Here is a 25,753-nt window from a genome sequence, read left to right as displayed (position 1 = left end):
AAAAGAAAAGAAAAGGTGAAAAGCCTTCCCAGACCATACAGTGACATCATACCTACCCCAATACTTTAGGCAGTTCTCAGACCCACACAATCTGATGGGGTGAGCACATTGCTAGTGCAGCCTATTGACCTATTACTATCCTAACATGGGCAGGAGTTGTATATATTACTGAGAATGGGATGGGAATGGACAACAGGGGAACTGTCTACTATGTGATGTGTACAAAGCTGGCTGCAAATGTGTCGTGAATGATATTGGAGAGACAACTGACTTCATTGGCATTAGTACTGTAAAATGATTGGCAATTTGAGTCTAACTGCAGAGGGGTCTCTGGCTATGGAGAATGCATTCTATAACAACAACACCTTTAAGACTAACCAACTTTATTGTAGCATAAGCTTTCGAGGGCCACAGCTCTCTTCGTCAGATGCATCTGACGAAGAGAGCTGTGGCTCTCGAAAGCTTATGCTACAATAAAGTTGGTTAATCTTAAAGGTGCTACTGGACTCTACTATTTTCCTACTACAGACTAACACGGCTAATTCCTCTGGATCTATAACAACAACAACATTCAATTTATATACCGCTATTCAGGACAACATAACGCCCACTCAGAGCGGTTTACAAAATGTGTTATTATTATCTTCAGGACAATTACTCTGTGAAGTGGGTGGGGCTGAGAGAGCTCTGAGAGAGCTGCGACTGACCCCAAGGTCGCCCAGCTGCCTTCAAGCGGAGGAGTGGGGAATCAAACCCCACTATTGCAATCTATCGAGTCCCTGTGCAAATACTCAGTTATGACAATTAAAAAGTTGCAGAAGTTTGTTGGCAAAGATGCGTGCCAAAGACATCCCTCCCCCTGCCTTGTGTCGGATAATACAGTATGGTGCAGTGGTTGCTAGACTCGAATCAGAGAGGCCTACGTTCAAATTTCTGTTGGCCCTGTAACACATTAGGCAACCTCCAGCCAGTCACCCCTGTTGTGAGGATAAAACGGAGGACAAGAGATCCATATATGCTGCTCTGAACTCCTTAGAGGAAGGTAACATCAATTATAGTACCTGTAAAATCTTTCTGATATTTGTTCCAGCGAGTCTGTTCCAGAAGGCACCCTGAGAAGAGCCAAACAGATCGGCTTCTCGGACAAACAGATTGGGAAGTGCCTGGGAGTGACTGAACCACAGAGCAGGAACCTGAGACTGAAGAAGAACGTCACACCATGGGTGAAACAGGTATGGCTGCACACAGGTTCAGCCTGCTGCCGGAGACCCAGGCTCATCCCGTGAAAAGTAGCCACTCCTAAGCTGAGCACAGACGGATGAGGATTCAGGAATTGTAGGCAAAGAACAAGAGAGGGGACTATAGAGCTAGAGGGGTGACTGCCTTGTTATACGTATCTGATCTCTCCTGTACCTGGGGGCTGGGAAGGCAGAGGAACAAGGAGAATTAACCCAAAGGAGAAGATAAAACTAGAAAAAAGGGTGTCCAGGTATGTGTCATCGACAAGGCAGTCTCTTCAATGTCCACCAAGCATTGTCTTGTTTTTCAGCAAGCGGAGGTGCATATAGATGAGGCTCTCCCTTGCCTTGGGCTGGGAGCACGTGGCTAGAAGCAGGAAAACCTTTCCAGGGTAATCTAAGCAGGCATATTTGCCTTCAGCACACCCTGGCAGTCAGCCCAGAAAGCCAAATGAGACTACTCCTGTGCTTCTCCTTGCCAGGGATCACAAGCACAGACTCAATGTACAGATCCCTGAAATCAGGCAATTTGGACAGGATCCAGTTTCAAATAATGGCTCTCAGTAGGTTTGGTTCATTAGCACCGCTATCTATCTTGGTGAAGGTTTGGAAAGCCTTGTATTGACTCTCAAGGCAAAGGAATGGAACACCTGCACTGCTTAAAACCTGGCTGTTGTAAGTGGCCTGCCTAGGGGCACGCGGAAACTCTATGGTTGGTCCCATGACTGGATTGTAGCTCTGAGGGAGTAAATTCTGCTGTACGCCATCTTCTCTCTCGAAAACGGGACAGAAGTTCAAGCACACGTCCTTTTTCACACACAGCCTTGCAAAGGCATCGAAGAAGAACCGCTTCCTGCCCGAGTCTACTGTTCCCCCTGCCTTAAGCAGAGAAGCAGAAAGGGTGGGAAACAGTTGTGCTGCTGACCCTTCACGTCGTATGACCATGAAACGTGTCACTCCTTTTGTCTGTCTCTCAGGAATAAATTTTTATAGGGCCATTCTTTATTTTAAGTGCCTCGTCAGTGCGAGTTCATTTGGTATTCATTGTAATAGCGCTTAGCAGGATACATTCATCTGGTATGCACGGCAGCGCCACAGTTGATTTTGTAGGTGCTCCGTACTCTTTTTGCCGTTGGATTAAGGGATGTAGATTGGAAATTTCTGATGGCTGTTTTTACTTTTTTGGGATTGTTTAAGGGCGCCTCTGAACCCTAGCCTCTTATTGTCCCAAATGTGACCCCTTTGGGCTTGCTTTCTTCTATAGTCTGAATCCAATCACGTTTACACAAGCATCAGTTTTGTGCTCTCCCAGCTTTGTAGAACTGAGGGCCAAGCTACACATGACGAATGACACTTGAACGGCAAGTGTATTTCTCCCTGTTCACTTGCCCTCCACTCAATCCACTTGCCGTTCAAGTGTCATTCGTCATGTGTAGCTTGGCCCTGTGAAGAGTGCCGTCTGACCTTTAGCCAAATGTCCAGTGGCAAACAGCCCTTCTAAAGGTCATTCTTCTTGGGACAGAAAAGGGCACGTTTCTTCTAGACATCTGCTCCTCATGGTGTTGACAAGGGATTGCCTGAGGAAAGTCTCTTTCCCTTGCCAATACTTGCGCTAAGTATTAATCCCTCCATTTGATATTACGCCAAGTATTCTGAAAGGGGGAAGAAGAAAGGGGGTTGTCCAGAATAGCCCAAGCAAATCCCAGCAGGAACACCAACAGATCACAAAACTGGGTCTTATCAACATCCTCTACAACTGGAATCCTGAGTACATTGACATGGAAGTAAGCACATTGAACTCCAGGGTCTATCTTCCGAATGCACATCGGGCTGGGTGTAGCATAAGGGCTACATGCATATTATTCAGGAGTTACATAATGGCCTAGACCTACAATAGCTGTTTTGAACATGCTGAAGGATTTGACCATGCCTGGGAAGATTTTTTGCCTCCCACCCTGCTTTGCTGTCAGGCTCATTCGCCATCTCACAGACAGCACAAAACAGGGATTCCTTCTGTTTGCTATATGGAGGAAAATGCAAGCACGGAGGTGCACAGGCGTGGTTTTGTAGATTTTGACCTCGGTGAATATCATTGGTCATCATGCACCTATGAAGAAGAATATCCGCAACAGTAATTACGATGATGACGAATCATTCGTCTTGCACTTTTTATTTTGCATTATGTCACCACGTCCAGAAAAGCAGAACAAAAATTGCAAAGTTGAAATCAAAAGGTTGAATGCATAAATAATGCTTAACTGTTGGTTACAACGCATTTAGCTGCGAGCACTCCAGCAGGAAGGAGGCAGAAAGCAGTGGGGTGGGCAGAAGAAAGGAATGGCCGTCAAGAAACTGGCGAAAAGTTGTGTGTGTTGATCATTTTCCTCCTCCTTCCTCTGCAGATTGACACGCTGGCAGGAGAATACCCTGCTGTAACTAATTACCTCTATGTCACTTATAATGGCCAGGTAAGTGCCACCGTTTACTACTGTAGAGCTACCGAGTATTATGATGTATTTTCTCCCATTAGTATCTATTGACCTTGCAACTCAAATTCACTCGGTCTAGAGACAGCTCTGGTTTCGAGCAGCTGGCAGAAGCATAATCCCATTGGAGTCCAGGTGGAAGCGTTTTCCGACTATTGTTATGGAGAAGGTGAAAATATAGCTGGCGGTGTTAAAAGTCCTTTTGAGCAGGCAGAACACAGATAGAAGCAGTGAAAATTTACCCACCGTGCCACAGTTTTGTTCCCTAAATCCCAGTATCTGTGAACAACAAACCTGTTCTTTCTTGTGGACTACCAATGAGAATTCTTTCAATATAAGCTTTGCTTGCTGTTTTACGGTGTGGCAAATTTTTCCTTCTGATATTTAACCTCTTGCCACCAAATTTGATTTGTGAAGTGCAATATATTTATGAGAACCTTTGGGTTACTCCTATCCTGTCTTTCTTCACACAATTTATGAACAATGAATTGTATCTTGAAAATGCTGTCCCTTTGTAAAAATGCTTGAAAATGCTTGAAAATGCTGTCCCTTTGCAAAAATGAATTTAAAAATGGTAATTGCATGTGGGACTTTTGTGAACAATGCAAAAGCTAGAGATTTCTGACTTGGACATCAGAGCCAGCCTCTGGAATGGATAACATTCCATTGGGAGATCTGGGAGCACTGCTGGGCATATGCCTTTGAGGCACAAAGAATTATTAGGACTGGCCAGACAGCGGGACCATTCCAGGTTTTGGGCCCCAGTGCCCACCTCTTCTCCTCCACCTACCACCAGATACCTCCCATCTGCTTGCGTGTCCTTCCTATATCTGTTCATAAGCACTCCTGCTGCCCATGCGCACAGCTACCTTCAGACCTTTCCTCAGTGGCACCAGGCAGTGTCTGCAGCAGGTAACATGGATGGTGGCATGCTAAACAAGTGAGTGGGTGAGGCAAGATGGCAATAATGGGCCCTTCGAGAAACCTTGGGCCCAGCAGCTGCCCCACCTCAGGGTATGCTGATGCCAGCCCTGCTAGAGATCCATAGTGCAACATGATGCCAGCCCTGCCAGACAGCCATAATGCAATATAATTCAACATTCTTGTGGCCCCTTCTTACATGCCTAGGGTAATTCCTGGGGTTGGGAAGCAATTTTCCCAGGCCAGTTTGGCTAGGGATTAGAGATGGGCATGAACCAAAATTCATCACGAACCAGGCCGGTTCGTGGTTCGCGAACCAGCGGTTCATCAGATCCCATTTCTGATGAACCACCATGAACTTGAGGTTGGTTCGTTTTTGGGTTTGTCACTTCAGACACCATTCCAATCATCTGTTTAATTTAATGGCTCAGTTCATGTGTCATGGAAAACAATGGTGTGATTTTCTGAACCTGGGCTAGTCCAGTAACTATGGCTAGCCGATCGAACCAAGATCTCAAACCATGGTTTGAAGTTGGTTTATTAAGCACCATCAGTCTTATGGTTTTGCTTAATGTGTGAATTCAAACATCCTGGCTTAAGCTTATTTCCTAGCACCGCCCTCCCCAACTACAGAGCAAAGGAGCTGAAAGTATTTACTGAGGTTTTGCATGTTCGCTTGTGATCTGAATCCTAGTTGCACAAACTAACCATAATTAAAATAAAACATGAGTTCATAGTCTGTCCAAATAGGCATTGTGCTCATTTCAAAGCCCAGAGAGTCTTGGATAAAGAACTGGGAGGCATAAATGGTTTATTTTCATAAGCACAATGGGCGCTGCTGAAAATAATTCCCCCTGACTTCTCTTAACGCTGTTCTATTCCAGGAGCATGATGTAAAATTTGATGACCACGGAATGATGGTGCTGGGCTGTGGACCGTATCACATAGGTAAATCTTCCTTATTGCTCCTTGGTTTTTCCAAGCCTTGAGGCTCTTGTAAAAGTCCTTTCTTTTGTACCCTCTTCTGCAGGAACACTTCACATTCTATGGAATTACACACAGGAACATTGAGTTTTGCATTTCATATCAGTAGATCTAATTTCTAATGTAAAGTTCTAAGGAGGACCACTGCAGATGTGACTCTTACCCACAATCAAGAGATGCTAAGGGGGCCAAGAGATTCCTCTTCTCCTCTTCCCAGTTCTTGATAGCGAATCCTCTACCTTAAACATGGTTCAGTGTTTCTGTTGATAAAGCTGGGTACTAATGCTGCCTCCAGTCAGAGCTAACCACTTAACCAAGGTCTGAAACTAGGGTTAAACAGGGATGTATGAAGGTGCCCTTTTGATTTGTTCTCTTTTGTGTGGTGTCATTGTGAGCCTTTCTGTCCCACCCATTTTTGCTGTTGGGGTTTGTTATTTGTTGGTTGTTTTTATGCCAGCCAGTCAGTCAGTACCATTCTTGGCATAAAGCAAAGTCAGACAAAATCAGTATTTGAGTGTACAAAATACAATCCAGAATCAGTCATCTCTCCAGAGCTTAAATTTGTAGTCCCTAATTCTCATAGCAATCCAAGGAAATCTCGCTACTGAGGTGGTAATATGGGGGACACTTATCCAATAAAAGAAGGGAAACGAGCCTCACTTCTGGAAGGCTGTACCTGTTACACAAAACAGGGTTAATTAGGGCTTCCCGTATTTGGATGTAAAACTCACATTGGAGCGAAATGCGAGCAATTGATTCTGGTTCCCTGTTATTGCATGGTCAAGTACTTTCGCGGTAGGGCAATTTTACAAATCTTCCATAAAGAACTGTAGACGGGAAGACATTGAATCTTGCTAACGTAAAGGCGCGGTGTAAAGGGGAGGTTGTAAGCTGTGTACAATAAGTAGCTGGAAGTCCCTGTTTCAGTGTTACAGCGAACTGCAGAGGGGAGCCAGTTTTGTCTGCAAAAGACCAGAATTTGTTTCTCAATGTCAAGGAGTCTCTGCTTCAAGGATCTAAATGCTTGAAATTCATCTAGCGTAAAGAGGGAGTCCAATTGGCTGGATTTTCCTTGAGATTAAATGAAACCAGTTAGATGAAAATGAGTGTGGCAACATTAGGGAGATATGACTGTTAGGTCCTGCCCTATAATGGAGGCGTAGCCAGAATTTCAGTGCCGAAAGCCAAGCTCTAGTTGTCAGGAGACCCGCCCTGGCTCCATGTTTGATGTGCAGCTGACACACAAATAGTGTTGGGAAGGTGGCATATATTTTATGGAGAAAATGTGGTGCAAGGAAACTGAAAATGCCACAGAAATTAAGACCAGTGTGTTTTTTCTGTTAGCACAGGGGAGAAAACAAGGCCTTTCAAGTCAAGCCAGTATGGATGAGAAATTTGAAAGCATCCCCTGGTCTCAACTATGATTTCTAATCTTACTTATCTTTTAGCTGTTCTTGGGGAAAGACGTTTTCTCACAGTGATACCCAGCCAGAACCTGTGAACTGCTAAACTAGATCCATAACTCTAAGAAAGAACGACTCAGTGGATCCATTAGCCCCCCTCCCTGAGCCGTGGCACAGTTATAGCTGAGAGCTATTCCTCCTAATAAGATGTTTGTACAACTGCTCACTACCCGTCAGTGCACATGATATGGTCGAAAACCTCTCGGCTTCTATGCGGACAATTAGATTTCCTGCCCTGACCTTGACACGTGCCATTGTTTTTAAACCTGCCCGTACAATGGTGAGTCTTTTAAAAGCATCATCTGGCTTTGTTCTCCGGTTGGCAGGGAGCAGCGTAGAATTCGACTGGTGTGCTGTTTCCTGCATCCGCACCTTGCGCCAGCTCTGCAAAAAGACTGTCGTCGTGAACTGCAACCCAGAGACAGTGAGCACCGATTTTGATGAGTGTGACAGGCTGTACTTTGACGAACTGTCCCTGGAAAGGATTTTGGACATCTACCAACAGGAGGTAAAAGGAAATCCAGACAGCCTTGCAAGAAACAAAACCAAGAGCTCCTAAAACAAGCCAGCCCTTTTGCAACGTCAGCCCGGCTTGTCTCCTTTGGCTGGCCACCTCCTAGCGCTGGCTTGTTTTGGAAACTGGCAGAATGTTTTGTAGGGCATTGCTGTTCCTAGCAGCCTGCTCAGTAATGAATGCCAAAATAATAGAGAATTATTTTCCAAAGGTGACATATTGCACAATATTTACAAGCCAATTTAATTTATTTCACAGTTATTTATGGCTCAAATTGCCTTGCCCTTGTCGAGCTTAGTTTTAACCTGTGATTGTGAAGGCAATTATTACACATGCTTAATTTTATGCACGGGGACAGTGCCTCTGAAACGAACACCATTTTTCAAAGACTAAACATAGACTTAAGGGCATTCAGGAGGGGTCACCTGTCTCTGCTAACATAGTGCCTTAGGTAAAGCTGCACTGGCAGGTTTGTAGCAATTTTTGAAAATCCCTGTTAAGTAGGACTTCTTCTGATCTTTGTCCTTTGTAGTAGACTGTAGAGTGCCTACAAAGTGACATGGCTTAACCATGTGGTCACTAAAATCTTTACTCCCATGTCCCACATGGGCAAACCCAAGTGAGCTGGCTGCCATTAATGTTGTTGTCTAGTTGGGTGTTTTTCCTCAGAAAAACTAGGTGAAAAGCCATCAAGCTTGCTGGTATGAACTAGTTTCAGGCTTGACACAATCCTTTGAGTATGTTAATGATAGGACGTTTTGGAGGTCTTTCATTCATAGGGTCGCCATAGGTCAGAGGCAACTTGATGGCAATAACATGCACACATAGAATCCTTTGAAGGTCATGGTTTTTGGCACTCCTTCTTCAATCTGACCTCAGAGGAATGTGGCCGGGAGTCCTTGGAATTCTATCAAGCCTCTTTGTGATCTTTGGAGATTGGGGGGTGGGGAGGAAACTTGGCTATATGTGGCCAAATCCTTTTGCGGGGAAGCCAGCCCAGTTGCCCTGTTTAGACCAGAGAAACAGGGTACTTCTTAGCATGCCATGGCTCCAGATCAGATTAAGGAAGATGGGCCTGCTCGGGAGTTTCTTTTTTAAAAAAAATCCACAGTCTTGTCAACTGTGACGGTAAGTCAGGGTCTAACTAGAAAACAGAGGTGGGGAAAGTTCTCACATACTGAATTTAACTGAGGTCTAGGGCAGGGCTTCTCATAGGGGAGGGTGGTGGACTGGGGCTTTGGCAAGCAGAGCTGCCCACATAGAACCTTGAGCACATCATTTCAGGAGACTCAAGGGGTTACTGCCAAAAGAAAGTAATGGAAAGCCCCCTCTGAAAGTGGAAGCAACCTCACACTCTGGATTCAAGCCTTTGTCCCTTCTTTGACTGTAACCATGCCAAGTGATGCATAGTGAGACCATGAACTTGAGTTTGTTTTGGTCTCACCGTTTGTTTTCTAATTCTCTCTAGGCATGTGATGGCTGTATCATCTCTGTGGGAGGGCAGATTCCAAATAACCTGGCTGTGCCCCTTTACAAGAATGGGGTTAACATCATGGGTACCAACCCACTGCAGATCAACCGGGCAGAAGACCGCTCCATATTCTCGGCTGTTCTTGATGAGTTGCAGGTGGCTCAGGCACCCTGGAGAGCAGTGGATTCTTTGGTCAGTAGACATCCATGCTTACCTGAAGCGAATATTCACCACTGTTTTCTGTGGTCTTCCTGTCTGAAAGAGTATGTTCATCTTTTGGTTAAGACAAAGGGATGTCCATTCTAAAGAAGCAAGCAACATCTACTTTTCATGGAGGTGGTCAATCAGTGTTCAGGCTGCATGTCTTCAAAATGTGCCACTCACACAACTGAATCCTCATCCAGACACAAGCAAAGATTCTTACACACTAAAAACTGGCAAGGAAGAGAGAGAGGTTAAAAGGATGTGACGTTGAGAGAGAGTGTTGTGCAGTGGTTAGAACGTTGGACTAGGATCTGGGAGACCCAGGTTCCGGGCTCTGACATGGCAGCTTGCTGGGTGACATTGGGCTAATCACATGGTGGTGGTGGAGAGTGCACTCAAGTCAGAGTTGACTTATGGTGACCCCTGGTGGGGTTTTTATGGCAAGAGACTAACAGAGGTGGTTTGCCATTGCCTGCCTCTGCAAACCTGGTCTTCGTTGGAGGTCTCCCATCCAAGTACTAACCAAGGCCAACTCTGCTTAGCTTCTGAGATCTGATAAGATCAGGCTTACCTGGGATATCCGGATCAGGGAGGGTCAATACATACGTTCAGTTTAACTTACCTCACAGGGTTCTTGTGAAAATAAAATGGTGGAGAGAAGAATTTTGTGAGCCACTTCAAGTGGCTTCTCCCATTGGGGAGAAAGGTGAGGTTTGAATGCATGAACGAATGAACAAACGAAGGAACGAATGAACTTTGGCATCTAGTTTTCAGCACAAATGGAATTTTTGTATGGAGGAGCCAGCAGGTCATGTGATCCCCCTGCCCCTACGTCAGCAGTGGTACAGCACCACTGTCACAGATTGACTACTACCAACAACAAAATTATTTAAATAGTAAACCACAACCAAACACCAAAAAAGCAGAAACCAATCTGTTCCACCCCACAACAACAGCAACAAGTATTACCCACCAACCAACCACAAGAAACAAGCAAACGCACCTCCCACAACAGCACCCCCATGACAGTACACAAGAAAGAGCACCCCCACAAACAACAGCAATTGACCTCTACCCACTATTCACAGTACTTAAGCAAAAAAATCTTCCGTGATCCCTCCCCACACAGCAACACTGCAAATATTAAACTTCAAATAGCATGCAAGAAAAACAACAGCAAGCAACTCCCTCCCAAGGCAATAAAATGTAAAAAGATTTAAATGAGGGGGGCAGCAGAAAAGTAAATTAAAAAACCACAGAAAAGATTTAAAAACCAGACAATTAAATTCAGAAGTCCCCCTTCCCAATAAGCTACCAGAAACAAAGAGAATAAAACAATCAGAACCCAAGAAGCAGAAGCATCTCAAAAGCAGTGAACCCCCCAACCAACGCATCAAAGAAAATAAAGACCAAAGAAAAATGTTTAAAAAGAAAGAAAAGGCTTGATCCTTTGCTCCCCTCCCCGCAACCCAACACCAAGCCAACCCCCCCAAACCAGAAAAATCCCCGATGACTTTTCAAACCAGGCACCAGTTCTTAAGGTGGTCCTAGGCAGGCTGCAGTAATCCAAAGAAGGCAACGAAGCTCCATTGATGGATCACAATCCAAAACCCAAAAGCAAATTCCCAGAGCAGCCAGAGGCTAAGAGCTCTCAACAGCACACTCTCTGGAAATCTCACTCCAAAATGGAGTCTGCTTTGAGCCAGGACTTCTTTTATGTTCTTGCAAGAATTTGGAAAAGGCTCTCCTATCAAAGATTCCCTGTGATTGGCCAGACAATTAGAGCTCCTTCAATGTCACATCTCATTGGTCACTCACTCTTTCACTCTCCCTCCCGCCTTTCTTACTCCCCCCTGTTGTCTGCCTTGGGAAAAAGCCTGGGAAAACAACAAGCTAGCCTGGCATAAAATGGCCGTCATGGCATTTCCTGGATAAACTCAAATAATTCACGTCTATTAGGAAACCCAGTAATTGTTATCCCCAAATATTTCTGGATATCTTCGGGTATGGCTAAGACACCTGCATAATACTGGAAAGGTATTATCCAGGTATATTTTCTATTTGGGAATGCCGAATCACACATCCCTAGTCCCCACCCCTCAGAAAAGTCTAACAAAAGACAAAATAAGTAAATTATTGACGTGAACAGCAGGCAGACAATACATGCACATTTTACCTCTAAAGACGGTAAAATATCCAGAAGCTCTCAACATTTAAACAAAACTTTTCTTTTACTTCTAGGAAGATGCCATTGAATTTGCAGACTTGGTTGGCTACCCGTGTTTGCTGAGACCTTCCTACGTTTTGAGGTAAGACATTTTTGACAGTGTAAGGCCTGCAGAATCTGCAAAAAGTGAAGTATGAGAAGATCAGCACAATGCTAGTCCTCAGATAGAAATTACACCATTTGTAGGCTTGAAAATAGCACTTCTGAGAGATGCAGAGCCAGAGACGAGGTTTCGTTGTGTTTCACGTTCAGTTACCGAGCACAGTGTGCACCATCCCCGTGTAATGTCTGTTATCCCTTGGCCGACTTGCCTACCATGAAACGGACACTCAGTGAAGTAAACTGGCCATAGTTTCTGGACAGACAAAAGGAAAACTCTTCTTTACTCAATGAGGAATTAAAATTGTCCAAATCAATGCCAGTGGAGGCAGTGATGGCTGTGAGCATGGGGGTTAGATGGGCTTGTGGAGGAGAGGTCCATTGATGGCTACTCACCATGGTGGCTCAAGGGGACCTCCACATCCAGAGGCAGTCAACCGTTGAATACCAGTGCAAGGAGGAGGTGACATTTGGAAGGCCTTGGAGTCTTTGCCCAGTTTTCTGGCCCTCTAGGTTAACTGGTTTGCCGCTGTGTGATGTGAGACAACAATCTGGACTAGGTGACCCAGCAAAACACTTCATATGCCCATTAGAGCTTCAAAGTGGGTTTGATCATAGATATTTTACCACCAGGCAACATGGAATCTCCTTCCTTCACCATAACTCACCCACAAGCCAGTGCAGAGGGCTGATCATTCCCCAGCTCCCAAATTCAATCCAACTGTATTTCCTGACTCACTTAGTGGCTACTGAGGTTGTCCTTCTCTCCTCCAAACTCATTTCCCTTTTCTCCAAACCCGTTCCCCTCTAACCCAGGTTAGAAGGCCACAGCCTTCACCTGGTGTTTATACCCAGTATCTGGTATCCAGTGTGAAGCGTTGTGGGACAGAGTCCTAATGAAGAGCAGTTTTAACACTGGCTGGAGAACTGGGGGAAGTTGGCAAGAAGGTTTGGGAAGTAGGTGCAGACTCCCAAAGGGGCCACAGAAAGGGCATAGATCTTGTAAGGAGAGAAGATTTTCCTTACCCAGTCATACAGGGAGGTAGCTCTGGAAAGAGGAGAAATCCCTTGTTGGGTGTGGTTGGAAACTGCCTGTGGAGACGTTCAGATTCAGTTAATGAGTGAAGGAAAGCACTGGTGTGTGAAGAGAAGGGGATTGAGGTACTAGAAGGTGGGTACCAACATTTCTAACTCCAGAAGAGAAAGAGACTACTAAAAAAAAGTATTCTTGAGTGCTTGGAGAAAAATAAGGGAACCAAAGCCTCAAAACATAAGCCTTTAAGTATCTGTGAAGAGCCTAAGAACGGAAGTCTGTGCATGTTCTGATTTTGCCTTGGAGATGTATACCTGATTTCACCTGATCTTTCCCTTCTAAAATAAATAAACTAGTTATTTTTGAATTAGGAAAAAAAACCCACCTCTAGTGCCATTTCTGCTGTTTAAGGATGAGGGAATGTTGCACCAGGCCTCATATTTATTGATAGGCCTTCTCTCTATGAATTTACCTAATTCTGTTTTTAAAGCCATTTAAGACCAGGGTCACTGCTGTTCTTTCTTTTATGGATGTACACATGCACACATATATGGTTGTCCCATTCCTTTCTGTTCTCTCCTCCTAAAACTTATTTTCCAATCCGCTCGAGCGGAGCAGACAGCACAGCTCGAGTGCAGAGGAAGGGAAGGCTTTCCATGATACTAGGAATCAAATGGACATGTCAGCTGGCCAGCCCAGCCCTGAAGATAAAATACTGGGAAATGCTGAGCACTTTCAAGGCCCTGGTCCCCTGCTGAAAGACACCCTCCTCAAATTGGGCTCCATAAATGCCATCCCTGAAGTACCAGGAAAGGGAGCTTCTTAACTGGAAAATTGAGTTTTATATCTTCAAGGCCCCAGAAGGTAATGGCTGTGATATTATTGCTCCCTGAGGATCATCTTGCCCATTCGGATATGCTTATCAAGCAGCTTCGCTGAGCTCTCACACATCCAGATCTGGCGGCTTTGGTGCCTGCTCTGAAACCAGGACTGTCTCATACTGCTAAAAAAAAAATCACAACAAAGAACAAGGAGTTTGTATCTCATAGCCTGTGAAATTTATTGCTGTGGGCCTCACGTATACTTTATTGGGAAGAAGCATGGATGTGTTAGGAAATAAGGGTCAGAAATTTGGTGAAAGCCAAACTACTGATAGTTCGTAAGGTTATAAAAAGTCCAGACAGAGACAGACCTCAAATACTGTCGGTGTTTACTAGTAAAATTCAGATCCAGCTGAATGCCTCCAGTACAGGCCCGTCCCAATGTCCATCATTTACCAGTAAAAGGTGTAAACATCCAAAACAAACCTTATGGCACAAACATATTCTCACATTTCTCAGCAGGCCTCACAGACTTTTCAGAATGACAAGTAAATGTCAAACTGTTATTATTTTCTGACATTTACTGTAGACTAGGATCTGAAAGAACGAGGTCTGAATCTCCACTCTGCCATGGATTTGGTGGGAGGCCTCCCTGCAATTCACTTTAATGCCTGCTGGGAGAAACTGGAGAGGGGAATAAGTCCTGGTGTACCACTGGCACACTATTATCACTTCTGGTTTAAACTAGAAGTGGCAAGAGATGCTCTGGCATTTCTCAAAAACTTTATGGTAAAACCATAGAATTTTTGAGAAAGACAAGAATGTCCTTGGGAAAACACAGAAGCTACAGTACTTCCAGACACATGAGAAGTGATGTCAGCACATCATCGGCAACATTGTGACATCAATGGTGAGCCCCCCCATAAAGGTAAGTCTCGTGCCAGTTGCTGGGGGGATCTGGCAACCCCATTTCTGGGTGACCTTAGTTCAGTCACATGCCCTCAGCCTAACCTACCTCACAGGGTTGTTTTGAGGATAAAATGGAGGAGCGGAGAATGACGTAAGCTGCTTCAGGTCCCCATTGGGGAGAAAAGTTGACTATAAATGAAGTAAATAAAAATATGACTTATTCACGAAGCACCAGACCTCTGTACCCACCACTTGGGAAATGATCCCGCAAACACAAACAGCACACATGATGTCGCCAGTCTCTTCTTTCAATATCCGAGAAAGGCAGGAATACCTGCACCATGTTGGCAGTGACTTCACATCATGCCCGTTCAGGTGAAAATGCTCCTCTGTTTTCCACTGTAGTATGTCAGACACGGGCTGCAGCAACTGCTTTTCTTTCAGGACATGGCCAACAAATCAAAACAAAGAGAACTGAAAATGAGTTGAATCAGTGTGCACAGATGTTCTCTATACTCCCTCTCCGATGCTTAATGTGGTACCGTGCTTATTCGCCGATGAGAGAGGAGGAAGAGAGAAAGCATTTGGAGAGCATGGTTTGCAAGTGTCAACGGAAATGGAATTGAAGTCTGATCATCAAAAGGGATGCAAACTGTTAATCTGAGGAATGTCACCCTGACACTGAATGGAGTGGACACGATGGCGTTTATGCAGGGAAAAATAAGATTTCTGACATAATGCAGCCATGTGTAGAAGTCCAAAAGGCCTTCATGGTAGAATTAATTGAGAGTTTTCATTAAGTGTTTCAATTAAAGCCCTGTTTCAGTGGGGTTTTTAAGCATCATTTACAAGTAACTTAAAGTTCTGTGTACTTATTTAGAAAGAAACACTTTCACTAAAGAAAATATTCTCTTCTTTTGAAGGCACTTGGCATGTGAAGTATCTTGGCCCCCTTTGTTCCAACAGGACTTGAAGCCCTTCTGTAGTTTTATAGCACAGTGCAGGAGATGGTGCAATGCCGTGATTGCTGTGTGTAGTGTGAGCAAAGAAGTCCTGGATTCAAATCCTGCCTCGCCCTTGAACTGATTAGATGGCCTGAAGCAAACAGTCATATCTCAGTCCTTCTCACCCCCATCCTGTTTTTCCCAGTTGTTCCAACATTCTGTAGAGAGCAAACCGGATAATGTGGTCAAAGCCAGAAAGAGTTTGGCAGAGAGTATTCTGAGAAATCCATAGCACAGACTTATAATCAAATTTAAAAAATGATTACTTATGAAAGAAAAGTAGAATTTGCCTGGCATTAAAAATAAAAAAGCATAAAAAGTGATAAAATGGCAAAAGTTGTTAAAAACAGAAAACACAAAATCAGAAGCGTTTTTCAGTATCTGGTTAGAACAGCAGGCATTCAGCCTTGTTTGGATCATTCTAAGACGGAGCCGGTTGTATGTTCTCTTGGGACAAAGATGCTGGAAAGAAATGAGTTGTTCAGTTCATGCTTGGCTGACAACCAACACAGTGTCAGACTGTGGCTAGATAAGGCTCTTCCTACAGGTTCCCCTGAGGCTGACATGGAATGTATCATGAACATGGCGCAAATTTTTGGACAAATCTACTGCAACAGTCACTTTATTGATTACCTTGCGCACAGGAAAAGGCCCTAGGAACTTTAACGCTAGTTTGCGGCTGGTCTGGGCTAGTTTTAGATTCTTGGTGGAAATATAAACATGATCTCCAGGTTGTAATTCCCAACCAGCCGCACGATGGCGATCTGCGTATTTTTTGTAATCCTGTTTGGCTTTCTCGAGGTGTTGTTTGATGAGAGTCCATTGTTGAGCTGCCTCCCCCCACCATGAAGATACATCTGGCGAACTAGAAGAATGGAGAGGGGGAGCGTCTAGCGGGAAAGGGTTGAAGTGAGCTCCATATACAATTTTGAAAGGAGTCTCCCCTGTGGAAGCATGCACACTGTTGTTGTATGAGTATTCCGCGAGAGGGAGAAGGTCCACCCAATTATCTTGCTGGAAATTAATATAACAACGAAGGAATTGCTCTAAAATCTGATTAGTTTTTTCGGATTGCCCGTCGGTTTGCGGGTGGTGGCTTGAGCTGATTCCTTGTTCAATATTCAACATTCGCAAAAGCTCCCGCCAGAAGTTGGCAACGAATTGTCCGCCGCGATCCGAAATCACCTTGGACGGAAAAGAATGTAATTTTACGATGTGTTTTAAGAATAAATCTGCCAATTTCCGCGCGGTGGGTACAGCAGTACATGGAATAAAATGTGCTTGTTTGGAAAACAGATCTACCACTACTAAAATGCAATTATGTCCTTTTGAATCGGGCAGATCAGTGATAAAGTCCATGGAGATTATTTCCCAAGGTCGGTTAGGTGTTTCTAACGGTTGCAGGAGGCCCGGAGGTTTTCCTTTTCGAGTTTTGGCGCTGAGGCAAATGGGGCAGGAACCAACATATTGGGAAATGTCTTTGCGCATGCCCGGCCACCAGAATTGCCGTTGTATCAGATGCAACGTTTTTAGGTACCCATAATGACCGGCCGTGGGGGCATCGTGACATCGCTGCAAGACCTCCCGGCGGAGGCTGCCGGGGACATAGAATTTGGTCCCGGCCAACCAGTCCCCCTGTGGGGATTGAATCAGTTTCGTTTTGGGCGCTTTATCCCCCTCCTTTTCTACTTCAGCTTTAAGTTTCGTTTTCCAGTCTTGGCTGTGTGGGAGGGGTTGGCTCGCTCGACTGCGGGTAGTTACCACGCCTCCCAACTGCTTAGGTGAGAAGACAGTGTCTATAGTTTCCTCCCGTTTGCTTTTGTGTTGGGGCATGCGCGACAGGGCATCGGCCAGAAAATTAGTTTTGCCCGGGAGGTAATTTAGAGTGAAATTGAATTTGGAAAAGAACTCTGCCCATCGTAATTGTTTGGCATTCAGTCTGCGGGGGCTTCGAAGGGCCTCCAGATTTTTATGATCCGTCCACACCTCGAAAGGGTGTCTCGCCCCTTCTAGCCAATGTCGCCAGTTTGTGAGGGCTGCTTTGACAGCAAAGGCTTCCTTCTCCCATACATTCCAATTCCTTTCAGCCTCAGAGAACTTCCTCGAAAGGAATGCACAAGGCCGTAGCCTTTCATCCTCCCCCTTCTGCAGTAAAACCGCCCCAATGGCCGTATCGCTGGCGTCGACCTGCACTATGAAGGGAGAGTTTTCGTTGGGGTGGGAGAGGACGGGTTCTGAAACGAACTGTTTTTTCAGGCATTCAAAGGCTGTTTGGCAATTGGAAGTCCATTGTATTTTGGAGGAGGGTTTCTTTGCCTGGTCCCCTTTGTCTTTGGTTCTTAATAGGTCTGTTAGGGGGAGCGTGATTTGGGCGAAATTTGCAATAAAGTCTCTGTAAAAATTGGCAAAACCCAGGAAGGACTGTAGTTCCTTACGGGTAGTGGGAGTTTGCCATTCTCGGATCGCTTGTATTTTAGATGGATCCATCTTCAAACCCTCTGAGGAAATACAGTAACCAAGGTAGGTGAGTTCGGTTTTGTGGAATTCACATTTGGCTAACTTGATGGGCAGTTTATTTTTCATTAATACAGCCAGAACCTTTTGAACTAGTTGGATGTGGTCCTCCTCAGTGTCTGAGTAAATTAATACGTCATCAAGGTACACCACAACTCCTTTATAGAGGAATTCATGTAAGACTTCGTTTATCATGGACATAAAAACGGAGGGGGCTCCCGCCAAACCAAACGGCATAACTAAGTATTCAAATTGTCCGAGGGGCGTATTAAACGCTGTTTTCCATTCATCCCCTGCCTTTATACGAACGTGGAAGTAAGCATCTTTCAAATCTAATTTCGTAAAGATCTTACCTTGGGCCACGACGTTGAGTAGGTCTCGGATGAGCGGGATGGGATAGGCGTTGTTGGTTGACACAGCATTAAGTCCTCTAAAGTCCGTGCATAGTCGGAGTCCCCCATCTTTTTTCTTCACGAAGAGAACTGGAGCCGCATGGGGACTATTGGCCGGGCGGATGAATCCCCTTTGGAGATTGGTGTCGATGAATTTCCGGAGCTCCTCCCGTTCACGGGGATTCATGGGGTAGAGTCGGCCTTTGGGCAGGGAGGCCCCCGGCAATATCTCTACTGCGCAGTCGGTTCTTCTGTGCGGGGGCAAGGTATCTGCTTCCTTTTCGGAGAAAGCGTTCAAGAACGGCCAATAATATTCAGGAATTTGTTTTATGTCCTCCCGGGTTAGAAGAGCCGTTTCGGTGTGGGATGGATCAGCGCCCCAATTTTGGTCCCATCGATGGGTTTTACAGTTCGCGTGATTGAAGGTGACGCATCCTTCTGCCCAATTAATGTGGGGGTTGTGATCACAGAGCCACTTGCTGCCTAAGATTAACGGGTATTTGGCCGTTGAGCTAATAACGAAAGATCTCTTCTCCCAGTGTTGGCCCATGCCTGTGACCACTGGAATGGTCTCGGTGGTAACAGGGTTCATGTTAGTGCCATCCATTTGTTCAAAAATAACTGGGTTCTTCAATTCGCGGACTGGCAGGACCAATCCGTTGACTAAGGCTGGGGCGATGATATCTCTTGAACAGCCCGAGTCAATAAGGGCTTGTACGCGAATGTGCATCTTCCTCTCCGGGTTCAGTAAAGTCACTGGCATGAATAGTATGGACCCAGGCGGCCGGTCCCGTGTTGGGACGGGCTTGGGGTGGATCTGTCGTTTGGGCCCTTTTACGACAGATCCATTTCGTTTCCCGACGAGGGGCTTTCTGGATTCCCCTCCACACCTGGGGAAGCGGGGTCGTATTCCATCACCTCTTCCGCCTCCAGCCCCCTTTCTGAAGCTGGTCGCTGGGAAGCGCCGCGACCTCTGTGCGCTCGTGGAGCTGGAGTCGGGCGTTGGAGAGTAGGAAATGGAGCCAGGGTTGGACGCCGTAGTTGGAGTGGAGGTCTTTGCACAGGCCGGTAGGGGCATTGTGCTGCAAAGTGACCGGCTTGTCCGCATTGTAAACACAGCCCTTGCTGCCATCTAGCATCTCTCGCTCCACGAGTGGCGTATCCAGTGCCCCGTCCTCCCCTCTGTAGAGTCAAGGGTCTCCTTTGTCCCGTTTGTTGTTGTTGTTCAACCAAACGGACTTCCAAGATGCGATTCTCAACTTCGCATGCAAGTTGGATCCAGCCTAATAGCGTAGGAGGATTGTCCTGCATAAGGGCTCTATCTAAAAGTCTCGGGTTTAGCCCTTGCTTGAATAGGATAATCTTGGTGGATTCCTCACACCTAGGGCATTTGGCAGCTAGTTGTCGGAATTTCGTAATATAGTCTCTTGCCGACATGCTGCCTTGTCTAATGGCTTGCAATTCCGTTCGGGCCCTAGTTTCCTCTAAGGGGTCCTCGTATTGTGCACGAATAGCATCCACCAACCCCTGGAGAGTATTCAGTTCTGGGGCCCCAATATTGTAGAGACCTACATACCAATCCGCAGCTTTGCCTTGCAAGCGAGAACCGAGATGCTCAATTTGGCTGGCCTCGCTACCAAAGAGGTGTCCCCACCGGTTGAAGAATTGCATCACTTGCACTAGAAAAAATCCTAGCTTGGAGGGATCTCCATCAAAAGTAGCTTCCAGTTTCACCCAGCCCATCGGGAGGTCTTGTCTCGGAGCCGGTGCAGGGTAAAAGTCCGTCGGAAGCATCAATGGCCTTTGAGGTACGAGGATGGGTCGTTGGGGACCCGGTTGTGGCAACGGTGCTGGTTGCGCTGGCTGCGGCATCACCGGCTGAGCTGGCGGTGGCGGTCTTGGTTGGGCCGGTGGCGGTAACGCTGGCCGAGCAGGCGGCGGCAACCGCGGCCGGGCTGGTGGTGGCAACACCGGAGGCGCCGGCAGTAGCGGTTGAGGTGCAGGTGGCCGTCGCGGTTGGGTCATGATTGGCCGTTGAGGGGCGGGTTGGTGGGGTCGTAATGGTATAGGCCCCACCGGTTGATTTGGAGGTGGTAATACGGGTTGGTCCGGTGGCAAACGTATTGGTTGCTGTAAAGGTATTAGTTGTGGTCGAAGCGGAAGGGGCCGCAGCGGCGAAGGCCTGATGGGTGGTGGACCGCGCGGGCTTGCCCCTCCCGGCGTCGTTACTCTGGGAAGCAGAGGCTGATCTTGAGGCGCCGGTAGACCTTCCCTTGGGATTTGCTGAATGGGGACAACTTCTGGCGGTTGCTGAGGCAATTCCTCCCTAGGAGGAGCCGGAGGTTCTTCTGACTGATCCGGCCGGACCGTTATTGGAGAAGCGGGAGGGGGTATCACCAGCGACGCGGGTGGACGGCTTGGCCCTTCTTCCCCGTCTCTAGGCCCCTCAGCTGGAGTCTCCTCGGGAGGTGGATCCCCGTCCTGTTTAGGGGTTTCCGTTGGGGCTTCTCCAGGTACCTCAACTGGAGTATCCCTGCGGGGCGGGACTTCGTCTAGTTTAGGAAGTTCTGTGGGGGGTTCCCCTGGTTCCCCAGGGCAGGATTCCTCCTCACCTGAGAGCGGCGGCTGCCACGGGGCGACATCCATCGGATAGGAAATAACGCTTTGGAGAGTAGCTATTTGTACAGCCATTTCTTCTGGTGATAGTCTCTCTCCTGCCCCCATCACTGCGATTAGATGAATGGCATGAGCCAAACTTTCCTCCATGTCGATCAGTTTAGCTTCCAACTGTTGCATTCTACTTGGACCCGGTTGCCCCATCGTGGAACCTCCCTCAGTTGCAGTCACCGGGGAAAACGGCCCCCAAGGCGGAGGGTCTCCGTGATCGACTTGCGATCTCGCTGCTAGAATTCCTTTGGCTAGGCCCGTCACTGCCGAGATGCCGGAATCCACAGCATGGGTGCGACTTTGCATCTGCACCCAACTTTGTTCAGGAACTTCCGTTGGCTCTTTCCACGGGGCAAGTTCCGAATAATCCCAACTCAGGGCGCCGCGGCGGGATGTGTCCCCGTCCGTCTGTACGGTCGTCCTGTTCCAAAACAGCCATGGTTGGCTGCTGTCCAATTCAGGGACAGTCTCTAGGCTTCGGCGCCCGTCCATGGAAGCTCGTGGATGTAGCCCACTGGCCCGGCGCTCTCTCGTTTCTCGGGGTCTGGCCCCCCACTCCGACGGCGTAGGTAACGAGATCAAGGGGAGAGCGGCAGCCGTCGGCCTTGTCCCCTCACTGCCGAGATCGATGAGAGGCGGAGTAGTGGTCGAAGCTCCGGTCCCGGCTGGCACCGGTTCCTGAGGTTCTTGGTGTTGCGCTGGTTGACTGTCGGGAGACGCATACGGATCGAACAAAGGATCCCTGTCCGGGACAACTTTGGATTCCGCTGGGCCCGACTCAGGCATGATTGGTAACAAAATGTCAGACTGTGGCTAGATAAGGCTCTTCCTACAGGTTCCCCTTCAAAAGCAAACAAGAGTCCATTGTTTGAATAAGGAAACTTTACTGCAGAAAAGGTCCATTATAGTCCACTGTCCTGAATAGGAGACTCAGGATGGTACACGATCATTGTTACCAATGAAGGGCAAAGCATGTGGTACAGAGTAACAGTTACCCACTGAACCAGCCTCCCCCACAGTTCTCAAAACAATATCTTTCAGTCTTGGGAAGTTGCTCTCTCTCAAGGCCAATGCTTGGTGGAACGGCGTTAGACAAAACAATCTCCTCCGGTGAGAGATCTGCCTGGGAAGTGGTGCACCTGTGGGAAAGCACTTAAACACTAGAAGCATTAGAAAATGGAGTCAGTACAGTTTACATATACATTGGACCTGACACACAGAAGTATAACCAAGAGGCAATGCCTTATTTAAAAAATCTAGTAGGAGAGAGAAGGCTTTTCTCTTTTAGCTAGTAATAGAAACAATTAAAACAGGCCAATTGCAGAGAATTCAAATCAGATTTTGAACCCAAATATAAATGTAATGCAATGAGTAGAGTTGACCTTGGGAGGGGAATTTCTGTTTCTAAAATTCACTTTTTAAAGACTTTTTTCTTTTTTAAGACTCCTCTTTTTTCTGTCTTAAAAGGGGAATTTCTCTTAGAGTTCTCTTTTATTTCTCTTTGAAGAGAAATCAGTGCACCCTTTTGTAACTTCAGCTCTGGTGGCTGTTTTATGTTACACAGTATAGGGTGGTCCTCTAGCAGGAGGATAAGAAGCTTTGGGAAGACCCTGCCTACCTCCAAGCATCTGCTGAGCAAAATTCTGAAATTGTTCCAGACCCTTCTTTCCTGCCCCTCCTTACTTTCAATTTCTCTTTCATCAAAAAGGAATGGATCAGAAACAGACTCCAAATTCATAAAAAGAGGGAATGGATTGTTCGATTTCAGGGAGAAATGGGGTAAAGGAGAATTAAGGAAATATTTCTCCCCAGCACTAAGCAGATGTTTAAGTAGGCTGTACTTACTAGGCCATGAATACTATGTGGTTAAGCTACATGGCTCAGGTGGGGCATGATAATGGAATACGGCTTCAACTTCATTCACTTAAAACCCACACAGGGAACATTTTAAAGGGTGACGTTTCTCATACATTTTAGTAAGAAGACTTTATTCTAAAAGTTCTGCACATCTGAAGACAGCAAGCTTAGTATGTCTTGAAAAATCATGAAGGAATTACTAATGTTGAAGATTTCAGAACGTTGATTCATGCACCATAAAGGGGGAAAGCAACATAAGAAGAGCCCTGCTAGAGCAGTCCAGTGTTTCATCTAGTCCAGCATCGTGTCCCACACAGCAACTAAACAACTGGCAAACGAACAATGCATAGGGAGTAATATGTTGCCTCCTAGCGTGGGTATTCAGAGGTTTACTGGCTTTAGTTGTCATAATGGACTTATCCTCCATGAGTTGGTCTAATGTCCTTTAAAAGCTATTGGTGTTTTTGGCCATAACTGCATCTGCTGGGAGTGAATTCCACATTTTGATTACTTGTGGAGTAAAGTATACCAGGATTGATTCACAGATATTAGGGTTGGTTGACATGGTGGCAGATTGAAGAACGACAAATGAAATAGTGGGCATTTTTGCTGTGTTTCTGTATGATAGTCATTCTCAGATGTGGTTCTCATGATTCAGTGAAAGGATTGGTTGGACCTTGTGTGAGCAGGAAGAAGGAGATCAGATAGTAATGACAAATCCAGAACTTCTTTGCCCTGAATTAGGGCCAAGCTACAAGTGACGAATGACACTTGAACAGCAAGTGGATTGAGTGGAGCGCAAGTGAACAGGGAGAAATACACTTGCTGTTCAAGTGTCATTCGTCACTTGTAGCTCCGCCCTGAGAAGCACTTTCCAAAAAAGGGTTTCAGAATCATCAAGCAATTTTTCACTCCCCTCTAAAAGACAGTATAAGAGAAGATGATATTTTGGGTAACATGCTATGGAGTCGTTTGCTAAATTCAAGACTTCTTTTTCCTCTAGTATGTTCTTAGGGGCACTACCCTTTGGGGCTATGTGAAGTCCTTGATGAATGGGTCCGTCATCCATTCAACTTTGGAAAGAACAGGGTTCGAAAGGGAGAGAGATTCTGAATGTGAGAACTTGGATGTTTGGCACGACAACACGTTTAACTCAGATTTCCCCCCTTTTCCTTATAGTGGCTCAGCAATGAATATAGTGTATACAGAAAAAGAGATGAAGAAATTCTTGGCAGAGGCAACTAGAGTTTCACAGGTACTATATCATGATTTCCTTTGCTTCACACTAATTACATTTACCTTAGATCATCTTTCAGTCATTTTGTCCTTCCATTCGGTATTTCTTCACATATTTCTGGTAGTATGGGGTATTGTTTGTTTGTTTGGAAAAAGAGACAATTTGAAGATTTTGTTTTCTTGTCAGCATGAATTCTTGCATGTTACCTTTCAAACTCAATCACTCCTTCAACCCCACTGAAAGTAAGTAATTTTTGAGCAAATTGTAACAGGATGAGGTTGACACAGTTTTCTGGTTGGAGCTGAAGGGCGTTCGCCTCTATTTACCCGCTAGAATGTTGCATTCTGTTCTAGACATTATTATGCAGCCCAAATTTTGAGGATACTTTTATATGTTTGGAATGGAAGAAGATAAACAGAATAGGCACGATCTGAACATCAGTAGGTTCAGGGGGTTTCCATTTCTCTTGTATGATGCTGGTATGGGAATTTCCATTTGTTTGTGCCAAGAATTCATCTGCGAATAGAAAAAGGAATGGAAAAGTCTTACCTGCACGTATCTGCTTGATCACTGCCGGTGGCTTTGTCCTTGGTATACACACAGCATCTCAAAGTTGAATTGGTTAGGTCAGTTCTTTGTAACAGACTCTAATTTAAAATACATTGCACAGCTTTGATCCATCTTTTAAAAACAATTCCAAATCATACATGCCTGACTTTTCTTTTCTTTCTTTCTTTCTTTCTTTCTTTCTTTCTTTCTTTCTTTCTTTCTTTCTTTCTTTCTTTCTTTCTTTCTTTCTTTCTTTCTTTCTTTCTTTCTTTCTTCCTTCCTTCCTTCCTTCCTTCCTTCCTTCCTTCCTTCCTTCCTTCCTTCCTTCCTTCCTTCCTTCCTTCCTTCCTTCCTTTCCGTGCCTTAAATTGTGGAAGTAGTAGAAGAGTGAGGAGGAATGGATGAATAAACAGCTGCTCATCAGCTGCAGGAAAATCATACATGGCTTGTGAGAAATCATCTTGCGTACACAGAATTGTCTCTGTTTTGACTGAGAAATGCAAACGAATTCTACTATCATGTCATATAAGAGGCTACAAAACATAAAAGAGCATTTTTTCCAGATCAGTGCTATCTTCAAAAAAATTTGCACAAGGGGCAATTTTGTTAAATTGGTCCCACTTCGGAAAATCTGGGGATGGAATCTTACAATTGTCATGAATTTGGAGACTGTCCCAAATTCTTTTTAAAGGAGTATTTTAGCTCTGCCTCAGGATACTTTGGCATCCTTGCTGTGGGTAAGGTGGCCAGTCCCCTGTGGGGGCAAGATATCCCCCCCTGATCTCTTGATTCCTGCCGCTTCTCAGAATTTGTCAGACTCTGGATGATAGACTACGGCAGGCAGATCCCTGGTTCATTGTAACAAGACACTGGTTCTTGGTTAAATGACTTTTATTCCGAAACCAGTTCTTTCCATAATCAGATCCAAAGGTTTTGTAGGCCTAAGAGCAAGGTAAGCCCCTAGGCAGTTCTACTAGAAAGTTGACCAGAATGACTACATAGGAAAATTACATCTCTCTTCTATTCTCTGTTCCACCCCCCCTCCCATGTTCCGAACAAGTTTGATCTGTGAGAACAGTATGCATATTTGGGTTATCAAGCTGCACAGAGAGAGAGAGTAGACATAGCACCCGCAGGAAGCTTGAAACTGGTAAACATCCAGC

General features: G+C 45.7%; 1 protein-coding gene across 1 annotated transcript in view; it reads left to right on the top strand.

Annotated features, from left to right (window-relative positions):
• The window catches only part of CPS1 (carbamoyl-phosphate synthase 1), a 209,524-nt gene that overhangs the window by 141,158 nt on the left and 42,613 nt on the right, over positions 1-25,753 (top strand). The window contains exons 22-28 of the mRNA XM_054971268.1: positions 1,091-1,232; positions 3,641-3,706; positions 5,530-5,593; positions 7,419-7,600; positions 9,075-9,269; positions 11,523-11,590; positions 23,984-24,059. Coding sequence (XP_054827243.1) covers positions 1,091-1,232; positions 3,641-3,706; positions 5,530-5,593; positions 7,419-7,600; positions 9,075-9,269; positions 11,523-11,590; positions 23,984-24,059 — 793 coding nt within the window. The remainder of the gene's footprint in view (positions 1-1,090; positions 1,233-3,640; positions 3,707-5,529; positions 5,594-7,418; positions 7,601-9,074; positions 9,270-11,522; positions 11,591-23,983; positions 24,060-25,753) is intronic.

The sequence above is a fragment of the Eublepharis macularius genome, chromosome 2 (assembly GCF_028583425.1).
Source record: "Eublepharis macularius isolate TG4126 chromosome 2, MPM_Emac_v1.0, whole genome shotgun sequence".
Taxonomy (NCBI): domain Eukaryota; kingdom Metazoa; phylum Chordata; class Lepidosauria; order Squamata; family Eublepharidae; genus Eublepharis; species Eublepharis macularius.
Note: the sequence above shows the minus strand (reverse complement) of the source record. Positions and strands in the feature narration are given on the sequence as shown.